This window comes from Chaetodon trifascialis, chromosome 6 (genome assembly GCF_039877785.1).
Source record: "Chaetodon trifascialis isolate fChaTrf1 chromosome 6, fChaTrf1.hap1, whole genome shotgun sequence".
NCBI lineage: Eukaryota > Metazoa > Chordata > Actinopteri > Chaetodontiformes > Chaetodontidae > Chaetodon > Chaetodon trifascialis.
In genome coordinates this window covers 3,555,354-3,576,027 of record NC_092061.1, presented here as the reverse complement: position 1 = coordinate 3,576,027, position 20,674 = coordinate 3,555,354, and the positions used below count along the sequence as shown (strand labels likewise).

At 46.8% G+C, this 20,674-nt stretch overlaps 3 protein-coding genes across 3 annotated transcripts; 1 reads left to right on the top strand and 2 right to left on the bottom strand.

The window, feature by feature from the left end:
- Positions 1-578: 578 nt before the first annotated feature.
- Positions 579-3,784, bottom strand: tmem127 (transmembrane protein 127). Its single transcript, XM_070963672.1, has 3 exons — positions 2,380-3,784; positions 2,126-2,290; positions 579-2,041 (listed from the first exon to the last, which is right to left on the bottom strand). Exons 1-3 carry the CDS (start codon positions 2,621-2,623, stop codon positions 1,731-1,733), a joined length of 720 nt encoding a protein of 239 aa, XP_070819773.1. The 5' UTR covers positions 2,624-3,784; the 3' UTR covers positions 579-1,730.
- ciao1 (cytosolic iron-sulfur assembly component 1) lies at positions 3,377-6,901 on the top strand. Its single transcript, XM_070963671.1, has 7 exons — positions 3,377-3,803; positions 4,449-4,597; positions 4,675-4,786; positions 4,869-4,957; positions 5,047-5,248; positions 5,700-5,766; positions 6,450-6,901. Exons 1-7 carry the CDS (start codon positions 3,665-3,667, stop codon positions 6,682-6,684), a joined length of 993 nt encoding a protein of 330 aa, XP_070819772.1. The 5' UTR covers positions 3,377-3,664; the 3' UTR covers positions 6,685-6,901.
- Positions 6,896-19,803, bottom strand: snrnp200 (small nuclear ribonucleoprotein 200 (U5)). Its single transcript, XM_070963670.1, has 44 exons — positions 19,512-19,803; positions 19,111-19,274; positions 18,388-18,559; positions 18,094-18,286; positions 17,939-17,994; positions 17,718-17,816; positions 17,438-17,590; positions 17,238-17,337; positions 17,010-17,146; positions 16,847-16,924; positions 16,495-16,668; positions 16,226-16,363; positions 15,983-16,138; positions 15,710-15,880; positions 15,412-15,605; positions 15,192-15,315; positions 14,913-15,062; positions 14,586-14,828; positions 14,304-14,492; positions 14,014-14,211; positions 13,767-13,919; positions 13,589-13,669; positions 13,321-13,404; positions 12,933-13,039; positions 12,718-12,836; positions 12,479-12,633; positions 12,210-12,399; positions 11,952-12,125; positions 11,682-11,842; positions 11,341-11,568; positions 11,024-11,215; positions 10,633-10,811; positions 10,380-10,531; positions 10,177-10,285; positions 9,972-10,080; positions 9,676-9,865; positions 9,425-9,589; positions 9,211-9,332; positions 8,978-9,121; positions 8,722-8,898; positions 8,458-8,618; positions 7,846-7,927; positions 7,674-7,766; positions 6,896-7,564 (listed from the first exon to the last, which is right to left on the bottom strand). Exons 1-44 carry the CDS (start codon positions 19,554-19,556, stop codon positions 7,415-7,417), a joined length of 6,411 nt encoding a protein of 2,136 aa, XP_070819771.1. The 5' UTR covers positions 19,557-19,803; the 3' UTR covers positions 6,896-7,414.
- Between the last annotated feature and the right edge of the window lie 871 nt (positions 19,804-20,674).

The window sequence follows — 20,674 nt, the reverse complement described above, 5'->3', positions numbered from 1 at the left end:
ACGGCCTACTCGTCTCTTGAACACCCTTCCCGATTAAAACCCTGTTTATTCATCTGATTAACTTAAGTCATTTGGCCACCCAGTGACTCTTCAGCTTTGGAGAGCAATCTAAACATGTAGTGCTTTAACCCGTGAAATATCTTGACCCAGTTAGTTTAACTCTTAGCACGGCGTCTAGATGGAGAAACCTGCAGAAACAATGCAAAAAGACTTAAAATGAACTGTCAGGGCAGTGGACTGATAACACCTTTTATAAACCACTCTGCATACAGGTGCAGTGTTTTTAAATGTCTTACTCAGTTTCTATAAAGCAGCGGCAGATGAGATGCCTTTACACAGTACAGTCAGGCATACTGTATGCCCTTTAAAGTCTATTAGGTCGTAAGGCTCTTACTCACTGTAATGCCCTGTAGCGTCTAGACAGTAAACCCAAAAATACCCCGGCCAGCCTGAAATGTCAGAGTCAATATAGCGTTAAATCGGAACTGCAGCTCCTTCCTATATCCAATTAGGTGGAAAACACTTGTATTTAGCAAAGAACTCCAGATCAAGTTACAGATGACACACAGGAGGCAAAATATGGCATTTATTTTATTATGACCACTTTTTTTATGTATAAACAATCAATATTTACATACTGGTGGTGAAAGTATAGCGACAATTTGAGGAACAAAATGCAGAAATGAAGTAACAGAACAATACACAATCAACTAGAGTCACCACATCAATCACAGTTTTAAGCCTCGGCTGGACTCTTACGTGAAACGCTCCCTAAGATTCAGCCTGAGGGCTTAAAATCTGCATACGACAGAACTCATGCATAGAAAACACATACTCAAACTGTCACGAATGGAAATCACAAAGTATAAACAAGGTTTCTTTTTTAAATCAAACACGAGAAACATGACACGACCGGCTGGTGTGGCGAGGTTCCCGTCACGAAGTGTCAGCTTGTGAAACGAAAAGACGTTTTTCTCAGTTTCTCCGCGGCTGCTAGCTCTCAACACACAACACAATCCTTTTAAAACACCACAAAGACCGGCCTCACATTTTTCAATTTTCTTGTTATTTCAAGTACAAATGTGATTAAATAAGACTAAACCAGTGAGAGATGTCTACAAAGCAAAAGAAAGAAAGACACAGCACAGACAGCCAAACAATAAATAATAAGGTCCATTTGATGTTTCATATAAAAGAAATGTCTAAAACTTCTCAGTGTATGTCTGCACTCTTGATGCATGGGTAAAACAAAATCATACACATGGAAAGCTTATCAAAAATGACATCAAAATGATGCTGAACAAAGCTTCATCCACGTCCAACCAAGAGCAACGCAACCGCTGACAATGTGCCCACAGCCCAGCTTCAACATTGGCACTGATCAGGCTGCGGCTGTCTCATCAATTACCTGTGATGAGCCACGTTGAGCCCTCCTTGCAGTTTAGTTTGCTTCACATGTAAGAACCAAATCCTAAAAGCCATTTACATGCAAACCACTAACAACTTCAGTGGTGAAAGTAAGAATCATCTCCTAAATTTCTGCCACCACCTAAGAAAGCTTTCATGCACCCAAGCACTGTCAGTAAAGGTTTGTGCACTAACTGTGCACACTGTGTTCATTATGGAGAGTATTTGCGAAGATATCCATTTGATAAAGAGTGGGGTCTGCTCATCAAGCCAATAGCCGTGCTGAGAGAGAAGCAGGTGTTAGCAAGGCCAGTCAGGCGGCGTTAGGGCGTGTAGGCAGGCGGTGGCTGAAACTGATTGGCAATGTCATAATCAGCAGGAAACGTTTCACTGCTGTCCTCCATCTCCGAGAGCAGCTCTAAAGCCTGCTCCTCCTCCTCGGTGGGGTAGTGGCGCAGGAGATTCGCAGCCGTGGCGAGGATAGAGGCCCCGCCGGCTCCTGCCACCAGGTAGAAGCTGATGGCGAAAGTGACGTATATGAGGGAGCCGTGGTACTTTTTGTGCTGCTGCTGCAGAGACAGGATGAGCTCTGAGGCCCAGTAGCAGAAGCCAATGACGGTGGCACACTGCAACACTGATGAGACAAGAAAAAACGACTGAGCACCCAATTTTTATTCTTTAGAATGAAAAGAACTCCTGCGTGACAGATTAAAATTACCTGTGAGAATATGTGCAAATGCATATCTGCGTGTGATCTTTAGTGCTGGGTGCTTGGGGCCAAACACATCCAGAAGGAAAGCAGTCAGACTGCACAGGATGCCCAGGAAACAGAAGGCGGCGATCACCCTCAGCAGCAAGATGGTCTGTGGGTTGACACAGTAATCTGGAGAACACAGAGACATCACAAAGCATTACAGGTGAGCTGCCACACATCTCTGCTGTAGGGCATAATGGCCTTGTGCTGGTCCTCACCGTCAAGAAGCTTGGGGTCAATGTAGCCCAGGACATCTGCCACCCCCAGCTCTTGTCTCGGACAGGTGCCTCCATGAACCCGGAGCCAGGCCGGTTCCGCCAGAGCCGTGCACAGCGCTGTGATGGACAGAGCTCCGGGCAGGGCCGACACCAGGCTCCGCTCCGGCTGTTTGGGCAGGGAGGTGCCCCCTCTCCTCCTCCGACCTCCAGGAACAGTAGAACCCGGTGGGGCATACATGGTCATCCAATCTCTTTATCGTCTGTTGAGTTTGTTTCCCTTTCCCCCGACTGCACTACACGATCCGTTATTAAGGTCAGCCAACTGACTGTCCAAAGTAAGTACTGTTAGCCAGCACAGCTAACGTTACCCCGGGGCGATGAGCGGATGACAGCGGTCCTGTAGCTTTGATTACTCTGACATATAATGTTTCCAAACGACGTTTGACCTTAAAACTAGCTACTTGATGGAAACAGGAAAAGTATCTGACTGACGGGTAGACAATGGACAGATGGCCTTCGGGCCTGCTAGCTCTGTTGTTACCGTTTGAAGCTAGCTCACAGCTGACGACAAGTGTCACCAACTGTCATTAAAATAAATTAATTCAAACAAATCATATAAACTATAACCTATTAACTAATATAGCCACCTACCCTGATGAAAAATAAGCACCAATTTGGTACAGAAAAACAAAGACAAATCAAAACAAAAGGAAGCTTACGCTGGCTTCCTGTAAATTGTCGACTTCCGTGTTAATAACATTCTTCTTCGTGGCATCTAGGTTGCAGTCTAAGCGGGAGTTGCGATTAGTGCTCCCACCTAGTGGTGACTCCTCCAAAGAAATAATAGTTTTGATATAATATTAACAATATCATGTGATAGCATTACACAGCGGCTGTATGTTTCATTTGATTAAGTCACATTTAAACTGTTATCAGGGAATATATTTACCATTACTAAAAAAAGAGAGAAAAAAGAAAAAGAAGCCCCCCAGAATGCATCGCGCAAAACACCTGATGGACCAAGATGGCGACATTTCCGACATGGTTGTGTTTGTGAACTTTTGTACTTTTGCGTAAATACGTCAATTTTCTCTAAATCCTGTTCTGACTGAAATATTTCGGTAGGTTAGGGCAGCATCACTGCTTGTTTGTGCAGGTTGTTTCGGTGCATCGTGGTGTTTGTTTACTGATTCATCTCGCGTCAGTTAACCGTCGGCGGTAACGTTAACTGACATATCCGGGACTGGCGGCAGCTCACAGTCTTCAGCATTTTACCAGCTCAGATATGAAGGAGACTCTGTCCCTGGTTCAGAGGCTGAGCGCACACCCGGACTCCCGGTGCTGGTTCGTCAGCTGGAGCCCGTCCGGGACGCTGCTGGCCTCATGCGGGGGCGACAAGGCCATCCGGATATGGGGACGAGAAGGTGGGCTGTCAACTAAATAGACCGAATGACAGCTGGTGTACAAGAAACTGAGCCGATACTTACAGATTAAGAAAATGGTGAAATAACAATGTCATACTGAATAGTCTTTAGAAACAAGGAAATCTGAATTTCACTGGATGTACTGGAACGCATCACTCCTCACAACCCAGGATGTAACGTTCATGTCGCCGCTTCAGTTTATTCTTCACTTGAGTTTATTCTGTACTCCATTTTTACTCAAAGTAGTGAAAACGCTTCCACTTTCCCATCTATAATATCTGGTTTGTGAGAAATTGAAATATGATTACGAGTAAAATAAGACAGGAGTAATTTCAGAGGGATTATGTTATTATACAGGGGGATTATAATCGAAACACATCTTAGATTTTGTGTCAGAAACTAATTGACGTTAGTACAGGTGACCTGTGACATATGGATAAAATGTTCTATCGTGGTATGTAATTATTTATCATGACAGTTAGTTTTGGGGAATTTTTTTTATTAATTTTTTTTATTAGAAGCTTTAAAATGTAAGGAGCTTCATTACACTGACGCACAGGTCCTGTAATCCATCCGGTCATAACGCAGTGACGCTCGCTGATTTTGAAGTGTCTGATGGCTGACGTCCTTCCTGCTCTCCTTCAGGTGACTCTTGGATCTGTAAGACCGTGCTCCAGGATGGACACCAGCGCACTGTGAGGAAAGTGGCGTGGTCTCCCTGTGGGAATTATTTGGCCTCGGCCAGCTTTGATGCGACCACGTGCATCTGGAAAAAGAAGAATGATGACTTTGAGGTGAGATGTTTAATCTTCACTTTTAATATGCTGCCATTTTTTTTGGATCATACTGAGAGTTTCACCTTGTCTTCCAGAGTCTGACTGTGTTGGAAGGACATGAGAACGAGGTGAAATGCGTGGCGTGGGCGCCTTCGGGGAATCTGCTGGCAACATGTAGCCGAGACAAGAGCGTGTGGGTCTGGGAAGGTTTGTGTCAAAGCTCAGATGTGCAGCGTGAATCTGATGCCTCTCTGTGTGTCTGTGGAAACGATCTGTTTGTGTTTCACAGTGGATGAAGAGGACGAGTATGAGTGCGTGACCGTCGTAAACTCTCACACACAAGATGTCAAGCACGTTGTGTGGCACCCGACCCAGGAGGTAGCTCTCACTCCGCTCTGCGCACTGACATCATTTCTCAGTTTGTTGTGACGTTTACCGTACTGCGTTTTCACCACGTGTTCGTTCAGCTCCTGGCTTCAGCAAGCTACGACAACAACATCTGCATTTACAAGGAAGAGGACGATGACTGGGAGTGCCGGGCCACGCTGACGGGACACACGTCCACAGTGTGGGCTTTGTCTTTTGATGCGGCTGGACGGAGGCTGGCCTCCTGCAGCGACGACCGCACCGTCAAGATCTGGAAGGAGTATCCAAATGAAGGTGGACAGGGTGAGCTGACGGCATCAGTCACACGTCAGGAAACGTCTCATTAACGAAATGTTGTTTCACGTGTTTATTAATTGACGAAAATGGAAGAAGTTTTTCAGCAGGTTAAGATGAGTTTGATCTTTAAGGCTGAGGAGTAGAGAAGCTGTGGACCATCAGAGACCTCATTTAATATCAGTCTCATACTTGAATTGATTCAAACAACATGGGAGCAGTGAAAGAGCTGCTGCAGTTGATATTTCTGTCAACCTCGTCTTATTTTTAGCGACTAAAAAAAGACTTTAAACAGACGTTTTGCCGTTCAGTTTGTCTGTTTGTCATGAAATAGATGAAGTGTATCCAAACCTAACGCACATTTCTGTCAAAACACACAAAAAAAGGTGTAGTAGTGTGGTTGGTGGACAGATGCTGCAGGACTGTTTTCTCAAACCTTTCTGCTCTGCTTGTTTAACAGACTTGTCGTGGAAGTGTGTTTGCACTCTGTCTGGATACCACGGACGGACGGTGTACGACGTCGCCTGGTAAGACCCGTCTCCACTGAAGTCTTGTAACATCTCCACATCATGGATAACTATATCTATATATATCTCTATATGTTATTAATAGATACTGTCGGCAGGATTTGTCTGTGGAGATTCTCATTCATCCAGGTCACGGTACTTCTAAGTGCTTCCTCAGGCAGCTGGACTTGTTGGTGGTTCTAGAAGACGTTCGGCCTCTTCACTTCTGACTGACTGGTGGGTGTCTCAGGCATTTGTCCTCTTGCAGGATCATAACTCCACCCAGACTCATGCGAGTCGTTCGAGTCACCTGAGTCGAGGTGTGGCTTGCACAATAGGTGTTGATGGGTGAGAGTGGGTGGGTGGGGAGGGCGACTCGCACAAGTCTGGGTGGAGTTATGATCCTGCAAGAGGACAAATGCCTGAGACTCCCCATCAGTCAGTCAGAAGTGAAGAGGCCGAACGTCTTCTAGAACCACAAACAAGTCCAGCTGCCTGAGGAAGCACTTAGAAATAGGCAGAATTTGGTTAAACTCAAGGAAAATGTGGCATTGGAGGGTAAACACACACACTCTTCCTGAATGTTGATAAGGGGCTTAATTCACTCAGACTGTACGTAAAATCACGTCTCTCGTCAGCAGCGGGCTCAGCCACACCATGCGTGCACCATCTTGTTAAATCTGAGGACATTTGTCTCCGCTCAGGTGTCGGCTGACCGGCGCCCTGGCGACCGCCTGCGGTGACGACGCGGTGCGTGTCTTTAAGGAGGACGAGGCGGCGGATCCAGACCAGCCTGTGTTCTCGCTGGCGGCTCAGGTGGCCAAAGCTCACAGCCAGGACGTCAACTGCGTGGCCTGGAACCCGAAGGAGGCGGGACTCCTGGCCTCCTGCAGCGACGACGGCGAGATCAGCATCTGGAGATTCCAAGAGGAAGACTGAACGAGGGCCGACGGCGCCGATCCCTCACTGCAGCTCACACTGGGAACTGTGGTCACCACAGGCAGCATTCATTCAGCTTGACGTCAGCACACGTCGCCCGTCCTCCTTCACTTCTGTAAACTGAACATGCTTCAGCACATCTTCTCCTTTGAGTCCATGTATTTCTGTATAACAGCTCAATTTCACGTTTCTATAAATAAATCTAAAAATAATTTATAAAGAATCGTGTGGCTTCTCTTTATTGCAAAAAATATTCCAGACAGCACATCATACTAAAAACATTTAGAACAGTGTGAGAAGTAGATTTCACAAGTCCAAAATATAACTGGACAGTTTTCTGAAGTATTTAAGGACCCAATCTGGAATAAGAGCATCTTAATAAATGTCTTTTTTTATCTTAAATTGTTTATCAAGTTAAATTCATGCCTGAAAACTGACAGTAGATCAGTAAAGACAGAGTTTTACGTCCCAGATTGAGGCTTCAGTGGTTCATTCTAACAATGAGCCTGATTACACTGACTGTTAACTGATCCTGTACACAAGAATTCATCACTCGGGATTTAAACTGTACTGATTGTTATGACTGTTCCTCTCACAGGGGTAGAGATGATGATGACATGTAGACAAAGTGAAGGGACGTGAATCAGGTTGAACATATCTACAGTAAAAAAAGAAAAAACAAACTGATCCGTCCTATAAAACACAACGCAGGAGTGAAACACTCCACTGATCAGTCTGAGTCGCTGTCTCCTTCGCTGTCGGCCTCCTTCACATCGACGCTGAACTTGTACTCCTGGTCACAGCCCATGTACGCGTCACTCATGAAGTACAGGGTGTAGTTATGGACGCCCACTGTTGGTGCAACAAAGTCCAGCTTGACCTGGGGGGGGGGGGGGGGGGGGCGCAACGGGACAAAGAACATGAGACCTCTTGGTTTAAAGAGCGTTTACGCATGACGTGCAGAGAGCGACCTTTGACCTTTGACTGACCTTTGCTTTCTGCTGAAGAGTCAGCCTCTTGATGGAGATGAGGCTGTTCGACTTGGGGTCTCCGATCACGACCCACCAGCCCTCCTCACGTTTCTGCAGCAATGAAAAATGTTCATTACATGTTCAAACTTGTCAGCGAAACTCTGGGAAATGCATAAAAAAGGTTATTTACCTGAGGGAAGAGAGGCGCGATGACGGGCCCGGTCACCTCTTCCTCTCTCTCCAGCTGAACCTGAACCAGAACTGGACTGCCACTGCGACCAAACACGGAGACACACATCAACATTCGGCAAAAAGAACCACGCAGGGTGAAAATTATTATTAAAAAAAGCATCGTTATCCTTGTTAAGCAGCTGTTTAACATCTGTATTTCATCCTCTACAGCACTGGTCTTTACTGCAAACTAGAAGTCTTCATGTATCAGGATCTGAGACCCAAACCTGGACGGGGCCAGGTCCAGGTCCACATTGCTTATCATGATAAAAGGTGTGCTTGTGTTTATTGTAACTTGAATCCTTAAAGAGCCACAACAGACTTGTGTTAGAGAGCACAGATGATGATGTCAGCGATGCTAACGTTAGCCATCGTGACAACGAACGAGCAGTTGTTACAGTTCAAAAGAATCGCGTTTGTCGTCTGTCACCATGACAGTCAGCTGACTTTTAAGGTGAAACAACGTGTGGATTAGCCACAGGGTCCATGTGTCCTGACAGATTCTACGTGGGGTCTGGTCTGAATTTCCTGACCTGTGACGACGTCGACCACAAACAGAACCCACGCGTACCTCTTGATGTTCTCCTTTTCTGCCACTTCGTACGACAGCTCGATGTTGGGGTAGCGGTTACAGAAGCGAGCCACGTCGGCCATCTGGCCATCTGAGAGCTGCAGCAGCGCGGTTCTGTCTTCATCCTCCATCTCCATGATGTCAAAGATACTCTCCACGCCCTGATGAAGGTAGTGGGGATAAGATGATCCGTGCACACTTGCATTGACGCAACAGTTGGATGTTGTGAAGTGAGCTTAGCAGAACAACAAAACGCTGGTGTACCTTGTCTGTGCAGCGCTTGATGTGCTCCGAGGTGAAGAAGGGCAGCTGTTTGAGGTACGAGTCCTTGGACCACATGGCCTGGGTGACCATCTGAGCCAGCTCCATAGCTGCCAGTGCAGGACTCAGCCAGCCGTTACTGGACAGCACATCAACGCAGGCCTGGATCAGACGGACCGCCTGCAAACACAACACACGGGTTAGAATGAGACACCCAGCAGCTCGTTCCCACTCAGGACTGAGCGCCACGAATGTGCACCTTGCTCAGGATCTCCTCCGTGTCCGACTGCAGCTCAGCACTCAGCTGCATCCTGGACAGGTGGGCTTGCAGCAACAGGTTGGTCTTCACGTGGGGGTCGTTGAATTTAGGGTTGTTCAGTTTATGGGGGACTTTCTGAGCCAGCTGAAACAGAAATAAGTCGTCCAAAAAGGGGTCAGTTTCAACGCCTCGGCAGAGAAGAGTTAATGGTTCCGCTGGAGTTCAGCGTCTACCTGTCGGAGAAGTGCGTCCTCGTGATGTCTGATAGGAATGTTCTTGTACTCGGCAGCATTGGAGATGATCTCTATCAGCCCACGGATCTTTGTCTTAGCATTCAGGGACATGCTGAACAGCTCTGCCAAACACAAGCGGACACAAAGTCACGTTTTTTCCAAACACAGAGGATCTGACAGGCAGTGACGACAGGACAGCTGCACTGGCACAAACCGATGGTGGTGTAGTTGATGTAGTAGTAGGCAGCGATCATGCCCAGATTGAGCGGCGCTACGTCCATCTCGTCCTCTATGCTGATGCACTTGGACTGCTCCAGGTCATGTAACGTGTGTTCCACCAGCTCAGACAGGTGGTCCGACAGGTGACGATGGGACATGCCTGGACAGGTGAACACACAGCTTTACATCTAGAAGTAAAACCATATTTATTCTCTCTTTTAAAAGTGCAGACAGGATGAGCCTCACCTTGCAGGTTGTAGTAGTTTGGGTTCTGGGTCATCCGGCGGTAGAGGAATGTCCACGTCAGGTAGTCCACGGCGTCCTGCTTGTTCTCCACAGTCTTGGTGACAATCTCAGCGTTGAAGTGGTCGTGGAGGCAGTGGTCCAAGTGGGACTCGACTGGCAGCGGCTCGTACAGGAACTTCTTGAAGAAGTCCTAAAGAGAAGAAAAGGAAACCATTTGGCTTGTTCTTACCAGCTGCTTTAACCAAAGTCACCGTCTTCAAAACTGAACAAGGCAGACACAAGGGACGTCTTTCTACCTTCTTGGAGCCCTGACACATGATGACACAGCGTCCTTCATCATCTAGCATGGGTCTGTTTGCCTTGCCCACCATCTGCAGGACGTCATATATGGGATAGTCCACATATCTGAGGGAAGGAGGGAGAACAGGATAATGTTGTTAAAGCAATACACTTTATTTACAGCACAAACCTTAATGAGCTTCAAACAAACGGCAGCCTTACGCATGGATTTTGCCGTTGTAGTACTGGGTGTCCATGACGATGACGAGGTGTGCGGAGATGTTGATGCCCCAGCAGAGCGAGCGAGAGGACACCACCACCTGAACAGCACCTGTCAGGGGAGAAGAACCACAGACGCCGAAAATAAATATTTAGCCTGAACCTGCGCACAGCATGCTGGGAGAGCAGAGCGGAGTGAGTCATACCCGAGTTGAAGAGCTGCTCCACTATTTTGCGTTCGGTTGCAGACAGACCCTCGTGCAGGTAGCCCACGCCGTTGGCCAGAGTCTCTTTCAGGGTTGAGTCATTTATTTTGTCCAGGAAAGGAGCAAGGTCTTTCTCAGTGCAGTGCAAGAACCTACAGAGAGACAAACATTTAGCCTGCATCCACAGCGGCAGCGTCAGCACCATCACAGTCTACTCCTCATCGACAGGCGTGACCTCACTGTGGTGACTGACCTCTGAGGGACCACATCCGCAGCACAGAACGTGAGGATGTCGATGGCTGTGAGGCGAGTCTGTCTGCGGGACGGCACGAACACCACGGCCGGCTTGGAGGGGGAGTGCTTCATGATGGCGTGATACACGGGCTTAGCCATGGACAGCAGCCGAGTCTGAGTGTGACTCACATTGAAGCCCTAAACAGACCAGAGGAGCGAATCAGGATGCCCAACTTCACCCCAGAAACATGTTTACAGCCTGACACAAAAAATGGTTTTGCTCTCTACAGCTAATTTCACTTTTCATGACAACCGTACAGGTGTGACTTGTCATAAACCTCACTCATTTAAAGGCATATCAAGGCATTATGGGTGTTCACACAGTCTACGGTCCCACACTGCTCACAGACCTGGATGTGCAGCTCCAGAGGCACAGGCCGGACGTTGGGGTGGAAGTTGAACGTGGCCGTGGTGCTGCAGCCCAGCCAGTGGGCCACGTCTTTAGCGTTAGACAAAGAGGAGCTGAGGGCCACGATGCGGATAGGACGCTCGATCTGAGAGGAGATGTACCTCATCCTGGAGCAGATGACCTCCAACACGGGCTAATGAAGGGAAACAAGTGGCATGAACATGATGCAGAGTCTAAAAATGACAAGAGCAGCACACACCTGATGTGTACGGCATGAAACTGCTGAGATGCTGCGCAAAGCTGGTGTTGTGTTCTTACTCCATTTTCTCCTCCAATCAGATGTGCCTCATCCACGACGAAAAGGCTGACGTTCTGGACGTTCTTCCTCTGCTTCCAGCGGCGGGACAGGATGTCCCATTTGTCGGGGGTACTGACGATAATGTCACCTTTTCCCAAGAGCTTCAGATCTGTGCTAGTTTCTCCCGTCAGCAGCACCACCTTCTTGTTCAGGATGTCCTGGAACTTCTGGTGCCAGTCGACAAACACCTGAGAGCCAAAGATGAACACAATGATTCGTTATGTTATGCTGGGAAAGTGAGCACCGCTGCTGCAGAATGTTTTGATAAAAGCAAAAATCCAGCTTGTAAAGGACTTCACACCTGTTCGGCCAGCGCTTCCATCGGGGTGATGTAGACACAGCGACCTTCTGCATTGTGCAGCAGCATCCTCAGAATAGCAAACTCAGCACAGATGGTCTTTCCACTGCCGGTGGGAGCCCCCACAAACACATTATCATCACTGTTGTACACAGCGTTGAACACTGGAGGGACAGAAACAGCACGACGAAGTCAGAAAAACGTTTTCTTCTGAGTCAATGATGCTGGAGAGGAACTGCAGAGCAGCAGACTGTGCTTCGTCTCGTTCTGTACCTTGTGTCTGAATGGGGTTGAAGAAGGGGAACTTGTTCTGGTAGAGAGCCTCAAAGGCAGAGTTCCTGAGAGCAGTGACGGGCAGCGGCTGCAGGTCCAGCAGCTCGGTGGGTGGGGGGTACTTCTCCGGTAGGATCAGGTGGCGGAAGGACACTGGCAGCTGAGTCTCACAGGCTGAAAAGGAACAGAAAGAATGAAAGTGTTAGTTAAAAAGTTTACATTAAAGTCACGTGATGTCACGTTTCAGTCGTTACTCACAGAGCCAGCGGTCGGAGACCACACGGATGAAGTACTGCGGGGGCAGAGGCTCGAACACCGGCACAAAGAAGGTCACCAGGTGTTCGTCCTGGGCGTACTTGGCTTTGAGCAGGAAGTACTCGTGGTGGAGGATGACCTCACTGTCCACATCCTCAACCAGGATCCAGAAAGCCTCCGACGATCCATGAATCTGTGGGGAAAAGGAACGTGTGTCAGGAGGCTGAAGACAGAGCAACGCAGGTGAAGCACATCAGGGTCGAACTGCTGACCTTGTCGTCCCACTGGAAGTCAGGCGTGATGGTGAGCTCCACTTTCAGGGTAGAGCGGGTGATGGGCTGCAGGTGGACAGCCAGGTCCAGTTTGGGGAACTGGTGGACGTATTTGTGGATGGTCTTCCCCATTTTTGGCATTCGGATCAGCTCACCTGACCAAGGTAACACGAGATGTCTAATTACTCTCCAGACTGCAGGGGAATTCAGCGAGCGTGTTGTGGAGGAAGAAAACTCACCAATCTCATTGTGGTTGAGGTCATAGAGACGCTCGAAGGGGAAGTTTTTCTTCTCGATCTTCTTGATCACTTCCTCCGGCAGCTTCTTGAACTGTCGCAGCGGAGACATGGACTGCCACCTGTGGACAGCAGGGACACACATCATCAGCCGCCTGCCTTGGCAGACAAACGCAGCACAACCAGCCTGTTTGCTGACAGAAGAGTTACGGACTTACATTCTCTTGTCAATCATCTTGCAGAGATTCATGGTTTTGTCTGTCAGCTGAGCCCAGCCCCTGTTCAGTACTATCTCAAATATGGCCCGCATTAACCTTCCAGCACTCTGAAAGGAAAAAAAAATATTAAATTAATCTAAGGACAAACTTAAGTTGGATTTTTATTTTCTCAAAAACATTTATTTCATCATTAACACCAGTGAAATGGACATTTGGCATTAGGTTTCAGAAAGCTAACACATGCGTAATGAAAGTCTTTCCATCATATCAGGCTCTCTGATGTTGTCTTAAGACCATCAAACTCAAGAACTTTTACAGCTGAAGGAATAAATTCTGTTGGAAAAATGTATGAAAACCATAAAAATAAGAAAAGAAGCTCCTTTCTTACCTGTGTAACGTACACCATGTCGGCCATGAGGGCAAAGCCTTCCAGTTTGAGCTGAGAGATGTACGCCTGCAGCAGCACGTTGATCTGAAACAACGCGACACAAAGTTCAGGAGGAACATTTCATGGATTTGAGTTCATGCTCTTTCTGAAAACAGACAAAGTGACCCAATCTGCACACCAGAAGAAGAACACCACGCCAGGAGATTCATCATGAATAAAACTAGGAAAGTGTAATTTTTCTCAGCTGATCACTGCTTTTGAACGCTACCTTTGCACTGGGCTCCTCAATGCTTTCCTTCACAGGAATAGGAACTCTTTCCAGCAGCTTCTGCAGCTCCAGCTTCTCCTCCTACAGACCACATGAGGGTTTTTAAATTCAGCATGTTAAATAACATTTTGATGGGGTGATACCTGAACAAGCAGGGCTGTCTGGAGATCAAGCGTACCTCTCTCACAGTGATGTTCCTGAACTCTGAGGAGAGTGAAAAGACTCTGAAGAGCTCGATCTCACTCAGGGTCGGCTTCAGCAGCTGGTTGTAAGTTTGAATGGAGTCGTGTGTGATGTAGAAGTGACTGGCAATGCGTCCCAGGTCAGTAACCTTCAGGGTAAGAGGCAAAAAAGTCAATTTAATAATGAATCATTTAGTAAAAGTAAAAGCTAAAGTAGAGATGACAACAGATGGATGTGTGTACCTGGAAGCTGCCGGTCCTCTTGTCATATTTGATGAGGCTGTTCTTGTCCAGGACATTGGCTGCTGTGTGCACCAGGTCCATCCTGCGTCTCTCCAGCAGGGGGTCTGAACTCCGGTCATCGTGGGAGACCCCGTACAGGGTGGGGTTACGGAGCAGGCGGACATACAGGTAGGTGTAGCCGAGCCAGTTCACAGCGTCCTGACACAACAAATACATGAAATTACAAAAACTGCAAAACAAACAGAGTATTAAGCACCTTGTGAATCTATTTCGTCTTCACGTGCACAGACCTTTACGTTCTGCACGTTGCCCAGTACGATCTCGGCATTGAGCATGTCAGGCAGCTTGCCCACCATCTGGCTCTCGATGGGCAGCTGCTGGTTGAGCAGGGACAGATAGTACTGCAGCTCTCCATGGGACGTGATCAGGATTCCCTCGCCCTTGGTGTCGTACTGAGGACGGCCGGCTCGACCAAGCATCTGAAATACGACAGGATCCATCGAGTTATTACTGTCAGTAAAAGGTGTGAAACGCTTTCTGCTGCAGCTTAGTGTCCAGCCAGCACACCTCACCTGTAAAATGTCCAGGGCTCCAAGTTCAGTCCATCTGCCTTTCTCTGGGCTGTACACCTGAGTGCCTTTGATGATGACGGTGTGTGCCGGCAGGTTGACACCCCAAGCCAGAGTAGCTGTGGACACCAGGACCTGGATGTGTCGGTCAGCGAACAGATCCTCGACCAGCGTACGGTCCACTCTGGTCATACCGGCGTGATGGATCGCGAAGCCGTAAGGAAGCAAATCCTTCAGCTCGAGGTTCTAGAAAAGAAAGTTCAGGTGTAAGTCTGCCGAGATTCTGAACTCCGTCATCGACCGTGTTGGTGAAGTTTCAGTTTGGCTCACCTTGCACTGCTCTGCCTCAGTTCTCAACACTTCAGTGGATGCTGAACCCTCTCTGAGGAACAGGCCCAGCGTGTCCTTCTCCAAACACATGTCTCTTATGGCTCTGGCGGTCTTTCCAGTCTCCTTCCTGGAGTGGACAAATACGAGGACCTGATGGAGACAAGTGAATGTCAGGAGTCTCTTGAGTCTGTCTCCACATTGCTGTAGATGAGTGTTAGTTCAGGAAGAAGCGTGGGACAAGTGCACGCAGTTACTTGGGAGGAGTCATACAGAACTCACCTGGTTCTTTCCAGCGTGCTCCATTATCTTTTCATACACAATCTCATTCATGATCTGGAAACGCTTGATGGCCTTCTTCTCTGTGATGCCAACGTAAGTCTGCTCCAGCGGCACAGGTCGGAAACTAGAGAAAAGGGACACAGTTATCAGAGATGAATATGCAGAAAGTGCAAACGAGAACGGCTCCATCTGTGTTTTATCATTCTCCAAACGGCCATACCTGTTGTCAAAGTAGAAGAGTCCCTTGGCGGGATCCACGCGCAGGCAGGTGGCCACGTCCTCGTAGTTGGGCAGCGTGGCGCTGAGGCCGAGCAGACGCACGTCCTCCTGGGTCAGCTCCACGTTGCGGATGGTCCTCGCCACCAGAGATTCCAACACGGGTCCACGGTCGTCGTGGAGCAGGTGGATTTCATCCTGCACGACACGTCATTTTGTTATCAGGAGAGTTTTACGTCGAATCACTGGTAAATAAAATTAGACGTGTTTTATGACTTTGTCAACACATTCACAGCACTTACAATGATAATGAGCCGCACTAGTTGGGTGTAGGTACGCTCTCCACCTTTACGGGTGATGATGTCCCATTTCTCGGGGGTGCACACGATTATCTGAGTGGCGTTAATCTCCTCTTTACAGAGCTGGTGGTCTCCTGTCAGCTCAGACACTGTGATGCCATAACTTGCCAAGCGCTGGGAGAAAGTGTGAAATTGATTTAAATGAATTAAAAAAAACTGGTACATGTAGAGCAGTATTATATATCCATATCTCTGAGGGACAGAGGTGGGGCTCACCTTACTAAAGCTTCCCACCATCTCCTGTACCAGTGAGCGCATGGGTGCAATGTAGATGATTTTGAAGTCGTCCACATTGATGGTTCCATCCAGGTTTATGTGCTTTCCTATTTCTCTCAGCATTGCCATCAACGCAACGTTGGTCTTACCAGCTCCCTGTGTGCGCACAGAGCGACACAATTACAGGAGAAAACACACTTAGGAAGAACTCTCACGGTGCTCTGGGCTTTAACGTTAGCTTACCGTCGGCGCACACACTAGCAGGTTCTCATCGGTCTCCATGGTCGTTTTGAACAGCTTGCTCTGAATGCGGTTCAGGGTTTTGAAGCCTTCAAATCCAGCCTGTGCGTACCTGGGCAGCTTCTCAATGGCAACAAGCACCTGATGACACAACAGTGTGGTGAATGGACACGAACACACATACACACTGCTTATGAATGAAACTTTTGCATTGGTTGCTGCATAGCTGAGCGAGGCAAAGTTTTCCATGATGAAGCATACAACCAACACACCTCGTCCTCAGCAAAGGGCTTGGGTTTGAGGGCAGGCACGTGGACTTCCTCATAACCTTTTCGCTGTTTGCGAAACGAGCCATCTGGCAGCTGGCAACGCTTGTTGGCCATGAAGTGGCTCCCCTGTGTGAAGGCCAGGTCATCAAGGTCCAGCAACTGTCGAGGGGCCATTGACTGGAGGGTACGAAGAATGGATAACATGAACATGCCAGCTTTACATACAGTACCTATGGCGGTGTCACAGAGGCCATTCTACTGACCTGAAGCAGTAATCTTAGTTACAGTGAAAAACACCAAAATAACCTGCTTGTACGATGTGCAGGTGACATATGAACACTGGTACATTATTTACCTCTCCATGGTCAATGTCCATCGCTTCCAAGTCATCAACACGAGACTTCCTCACCCTCTCCCTGCGAGATCGCTCCTCCTAAGAGCACAACAACCAACGAATAACATGAGAATAGTTTGATTCAAACTATTACTCACATAATTTAATAAGCAGGAGGACTTACCCGAATAATATCCTCCTTCTCTGTCTCTTGCAGCTGGTAAAGAATCTTGGACAGTTCCTGATCAGACTCCATCTTTCCTATGATCCGTTCCTTTTCTGCCTCACTCTGAGCGCTTGCCAGCATGGTACAATACTGAACTGTATGTCAGAAGAACGAAAGAGATTTAAAACTTCAAGATGCACAGGAGCCAATAATCTGAGAGTACATCTGTCTACACCGCTGACTCACTCATGCGACGGTGCTGACGGAGGATTTTGATGAAATCAAAGGTGTTGAAGCCCAGCAGCAGCACCAGCTGGTTCTCACACTCTCTGTCATCGCTGGCAGTCTGTGGAACACAGACAAACAATGGAGGCGCTGGTCTGAAAAACACGTATGTGTGTGAGCGCTAAACAAAAAGCTCACAACAGACACGATGTCAGACTTACCTTGAGGATTTCTAATACTTCATCGGCTTTCTTTTGGGACACGATGGCATCGTCATAGAAGCGGCTGAGCTGACGCTGGAGCCAGAAGGCATCGATGTCTCGAGGATGAAGATCTTTCTTCTTCACCGTCATCACGTCGCCTGTGACACCAAGCTAAACGAAGAGTGCTTTATTAACCTTTTGTGTAGTGTAGCGTAGTGTGCATTAATCCACAAAGACAGATTTATCTTTGTAAACATACTGGCTGAACTACAAATACTGACTCTGATGTGAAACTTACATTGGCTGAAAGAGTGCAGCCCACATCTGCCTCCTCTCCTTCACTGTCTTCATCCGAGTGTTCATCTCGCACCTCACCAAACTGGTCTTCATCCCCCTCCTTAATAACAACAAAAGAGAGGAAAATTAGTGACACAATGTACTTAAAACCAGAACTTGGACTTACAAATCATGGTTCAATTAAGAGCTGCAGTTCTTCAGGAATGAGCGAAAAGGCCTCACCTCCTCGTCAGATTCAAACTGGACGTTCACACCGTACGTTTCATCGATGTTGTCATCTGTAAAGGAACGGTATTTAAAATATCTAAATAAGTACTGGACTTATTTCATGATGTGCTAATGTCAAAGAACAGTACAGTTATTTCTGATTCACTTACCCATGTTCTGTAAGTCCTTGTCACCTCCATAGTCGGTGATCTTCTTGCCCAAATTAACCAACACATGGTAGCGTGTGTCATCAGCGGGTCCAAGGAGCTGCTCCACCTCGCGCCGCCTTTCCTTATCCCTCATTTTATCATTCTTCAACACTGCCAGTACTTCATCAGCCGCTCCACACAGAATATCACGTGGCTGCGAGACGACATTAGCCAGGTCAATAAAAGCTTCGGGTGAAAAACTGAAGTTTTTAAACAAAGCATTAAAAGGAAACAGGTGTTTTAAACTTTTCTGACCTGATCTCCCAAAGCAGCATGGATGAAGCTGAGCAACACTTCATACGTCTCTCTGGTTTCTTTGGTTTTCGGCTTGTACACAATGCCCACCATCTCATCAATGCCTTCAGAGAGAAGAGTAAAGCCCTTCATCTTGTTGATGTCGTGTCTGTCCTCGTCTCTTTTTCGCCTCCTGTGCAGACACAAGAGAAAATAATGAGGTTAAGGGTAGTGTCACTCAACAGCACATCTGAAGTGCATTAAAAGGATCACACGTGAAATGAATTAAAAATTTAAGAGACAAATGTCTTCCAAAAGATAGCACAGATTTTTAATTTTCATTTTGGAACTTCCCCTTGAGGGACGAATAAAGGAATATTGAATTGAATTGAATTTATTGTCATTAATAATAAAAGAGAGTTCCAGAGTTTGTTTTACTTAATCATAAAGAAAATGAAACTGCATATTGTTTTGATATTGTTTCATATGTTTGATGTGATTGTGAATTTCTAGAATTTATGTTTATGCTACAAGCTGGCAAATGTCAATAATTGTTTTTCAATTTACTTTTGGACTGCATTATTTTTTTTTTTAACTAAAATTAAATTCAAACTTAGACAGCTTGTAGAAAAACAAACTATTTGTAGTATTTGTGGTGAAATTGTCATAAACAGACTAAAACAAACATCTGTATGTTGCTTTGATTTAACACAGATAATGAAGTTTGTTATTGACAGTACTGACTTGTCTCGTCTTTCCTCCAGCTTTTGAGGTTTGGTCCTCTGAGCCTTGTCACCCATCTTGGTCCCCTCCAGCTTTCCCACCAGGGACAGTACCTCTCCGGTGGGTTCATCTCTCCGTGTGCGGTCGATCAGAGAGCGATCGGCTTGCAACACCAAGTTTGAGTTCTAACAGTCCGATACAAAGACACGGAGATCAGTCAGGAACAGTTACATCAGGCTGCAAAGCTCCAGCTAGGCTAACTGCTAAGCTAGTTAGCGGCATGGCTAGCTAAACATGAAGCAGCATGAATCAAAAACATACAGCTAGTTAGCTTGCTAACGTAACAGCGTATTAAACGCTGCCACGAACACACCACTTTCTTAAGTGATGGTGTTGATAGGTTTATCCGCAACCATACTCACCGCTTTGTACTCGTACTGCAGGCTACGAGCAGTAACATCCGCCATGGTGCGAGTTGTATCTTTTAGCTTTTACCGCACTTTTACTCGATGTGAAGCAGTCCGCTGACTCAAAACATCCACAGAGTTGACTCCACTCTGTCTTTTCAAGGAGACGCCGGAAACATCGATGCGATGTTTAGATTTGTTGCATGAAATCTTTTTCAAAACGTCCGAATTTCATTCAAAAAAGTGCGTCTCACATACGTTACAAAGACAGCGCTACACGAGCGCACAACAAGCCGCTGCTAGTGCTATTTCCGTTTCCGGTAGCAAAGGTGACACCAGCTACAAAGCGCAAAAACGAGCAGCGCCCCCTACAGGTGGCACTTACTTCTTCAGAGGAAAAATCTGTTTCTCAAGAATAAGAAAAACTCAAGAAATTGTTTGTGATTAATTACTAATTAGCATCCTCCCATAGCCTATTAATTATGTACATATAATGAAAACAATGACGCGTTAACATAATATTACCAGGTTTTATCAAGTGGGGAAAAAAAATCTCAATTTTTTGATTCTGATCTAAATGCAGCTTTCTAAATTAGAAAGATAATGCTCATCACCCCTAAAACTATCAGTACAAATGCATTTTGAGTGTTTTGTTGGTTGTCACAGCTGCGGTCTTTGTAATACCACAACCTAAACTCAATAACGATGATAAGAATTAATTTTTTAGTTAGGTATGACATTGATTTATCCAAGAGACCAGTAAAGGTGTACAGGTTTGTTGAACCTCCAGCACATTCAGAGCATTTCTTTGTAACATAATAAACCAGATTTCTTTTAAACACACTGCAGTTCTCTCTGGCAAATTTGAACCCCCTGTTACTTTTTCTAAATATCCTAAAAAAAAAATAAAATTATCTACTCATCTTTAATGTTTTATAGGGAATTTTTATTTGTCGAGTATGCCAACTCTTTTCCACATTTAGTTGCTCCAAAAGTGAAGGAGGCATCCCTCTCCATGTCAGGGTCCACGCTGTCAGTGTGTTTCACTTGGATTTGCGAGGTGCTGCATCAACTGCACTTCCAGCATTCACACCCAGATGGCAGCAAAGAGAGCAATGTAAGCATCTTCTGTGATTAATGGAGGACCCCCCTCTACCTCCTGAGTCACACCTGCCCGC